The sequence below is a fragment of the Cyprinodon variegatus genome, unplaced genomic scaffold (assembly GCF_000732505.1).
Source record: "Cyprinodon variegatus isolate N-32 unplaced genomic scaffold, C_variegatus-1.0 Scaffold621, whole genome shotgun sequence".
Classification (NCBI taxonomy): domain Eukaryota; kingdom Metazoa; phylum Chordata; class Actinopteri; order Cyprinodontiformes; family Cyprinodontidae; genus Cyprinodon; species Cyprinodon variegatus.
In genome coordinates, this window is record NW_015151074.1 from 28,113 (window position 1) to 30,373 (window position 2,261).

Here is a 2,261-nt window from a genome sequence, read left to right on the forward strand (position 1 = left end):
AAGCTATGCCTGGTCTACAAACAGCCTCATGCAGGGGAATGGCGTGGCCTTACAGATGAAACAGACCGAGTTAAACTTTTATAGTGAGTAAATAGGATCAACTAATAAATGAAATAAAATAAAATACATTTTCCCACCACAAAACTAAATAATTTTGTTTTTTTAGCTTCAATGGACAAACTAATTGTCTTTGTTTGTACTGAATTTTCAAAGGGCAGCATCGTGTTGTAGCGGGTAGCCCTGCAGCTAGAAGGTTCTGGGTTTGATTCCCAGGCTGGGATCCTTCTGCATGGAGTTTGCATGTTCTCCTTGTGCATGCGAGGGTTCTCTCCGGGTACTCCGGCTTTCTCACACATACCAAAAACATGACTGGTGTGAGTGTGTGTGTGGATGGTTGTGTGTCTTTGTGTCTCTCTGTTGCCCTGTGATAGATTGGCATCCTGTCCAGTCTGGCCGCCCGTATGCCAGAGATAGGTACCGGCCCCACCGCGACCCTTAGAGGACTAAGCAGGAGAAAATGGATGGATGAATTTTCAAAGGAATGAAGGGGGACTCGTATGTCCATAAAACAGGATTTTCTGGTTTGGGTGAATGTAGCCCACTGCAACATAGTTAAAACGGAATGACTTCCAAAAAGTTAAAAAACAATCAGCTGGACTTTGTTTCCAGTTTGAAGACGTTTCACTTCCCATCCAGGAAGCTTTTTCAACTAGAGACATAGACAGGTTTCAGTATTACAGGCTAAGAAAGAAACAAAATGTCCCCCATTCCATAGGGGCAGACCCTCTCATTAGGATCAATTTGCATGTTTTCTAAGCCAAAACAAGGCTTCGCTTTCGTCCACTCTGTAAAACCTGGAACTCAACGCTATTTCTGACATTTTGAACTGAAAAAGCTTCCTGGATGGAAGAGAAACGGCTTCAGACTTGGAAACAAAGTCAAGGGGATCGTTTTTTTTTACTTTTTTGGAATGACTGTGACCTGGATGAATCTTCACCAGCATAAAACATAATAAAACTTTTTGTTTTTGCTGATAAAGATGATTCTCCTGGATCTCTGCCGTGTTTGTTGGTGTTTTTATGCTGGTTTGTATGTAACACATAGGTATTGTGTTTCTCCTCTCCCTTCTATTCATCACCCAGGTGCTTGGCCGGATTCACTGGGCACCGATGTGAACAGGCTGTGCTTAAGAAAGTCTCAGACCCAAAACGTATGTGAACACAGCTGTATTCAGTCCCACACGTCATTACTGGTGTCTCACCCAAGTCATGTTCTCCTCAAGACATGACGGAGAAACCCCCGTCTCCCTGGTAACCTGTAATACAGACAACGTGGGGACTGTTGTTTGTTGCCTTTGCAGATCGCTGTACTGAATTTTGCATGTACTTCCCATCTCATCACACGTCATCCATGTTGTAACCCATCTCATCAAAGGGCTGTGCTGGTTTCCAAGAGTCAGACAAACATGTCCGACATACTGTTTCCTCTATTCAGACTAACCCTGTGATTTCAAACATATAGGAATGTGTAAGTGGGAAGGTCTGGACTCGGTGGCTGTACAAGTACATGCAAATTTCAGTCTGTTGCAAAGAGACGGATTAAAGCGACCTGTTGGGGAAATTAGCCGACCCCGACCATCTGTCACTGGATGACAGCAGACAAACTAAAACACGAAGGTCAGAGAATGACTAAAAGATGATATAGTTTGACTTCTTGGTCTTGTTGGCCGGTCCTTCTAACACCAGTGATGACTGTTGTGGGTTTTACTCAGATCTTTTGTAACTAACGCCCTTTTGTCTCTTCTGTCTCTTGTCTTTTATGTTTAGGTGTCCAAGTGAGTTTACTGGTGATCGCTGCCAAACCTATGTAATGGCCAGCTATTACAGTATGTCTCCTATTCTTCTCTCCTTCTTCCTGCATCATTAACAGCTCCCCGTGTCTCTATAAAGATCACTTTGAATGCTTTCTTTCTGTTTGGCTTTAAAGCTGTGTTTGTGATTAGGTTTTATTGTGTTGCTATAAGGTCTTTTTCTGTTTTCTTTCAGAAACCGAGGAGCTGTATCAAAAGCGCATTTTAACAATAACAGGGATCTGCATAGCTCTGCTAATTGTTGGAATCATGTGTGTGGTGGCCTACTGCAAAACTAAGTAAATAATACAATTTTCTTCTCTTTAATTTGGAAATCTGTCTGTCTGTCTATAAATACACTCACCGGCCACTTTATTAGGTACACCTGTCCAACTGCTCGTTAACACTTAAT

The 2,261-nt window shown here is 42.5% G+C and overlaps 1 protein-coding gene across 3 annotated transcripts in view; it reads left to right on the forward strand.

Moving 5' to 3' along the window:
* LOC107096388 (pro-neuregulin-1, membrane-bound isoform-like) overlaps positions 1 to 2,261 on the forward strand; it is a 43,416-nt gene that overhangs the window by 23,347 nt on the left and 17,808 nt on the right. Inside the window, exons 4-5 of one of the 3 annotated variants that reach the window (XM_015393019.1) lie at positions 1,143 to 1,210; positions 2,046 to 2,148. The exons of 1 other annotated variant lie outside the window; for it this stretch is intronic. In XM_015393019.1, the coding sequence (XP_015248505.1) occupies positions 1,143 to 1,210; positions 2,046 to 2,148 (171 nt within the window). Of the gene's footprint in view, positions 1 to 1,142; positions 1,211 to 1,826; positions 1,886 to 2,045; positions 2,149 to 2,261 lie in introns of all 3 variants that reach the window. One more of the 3 variants, XM_015393020.1, reaches the window with a different exon arrangement.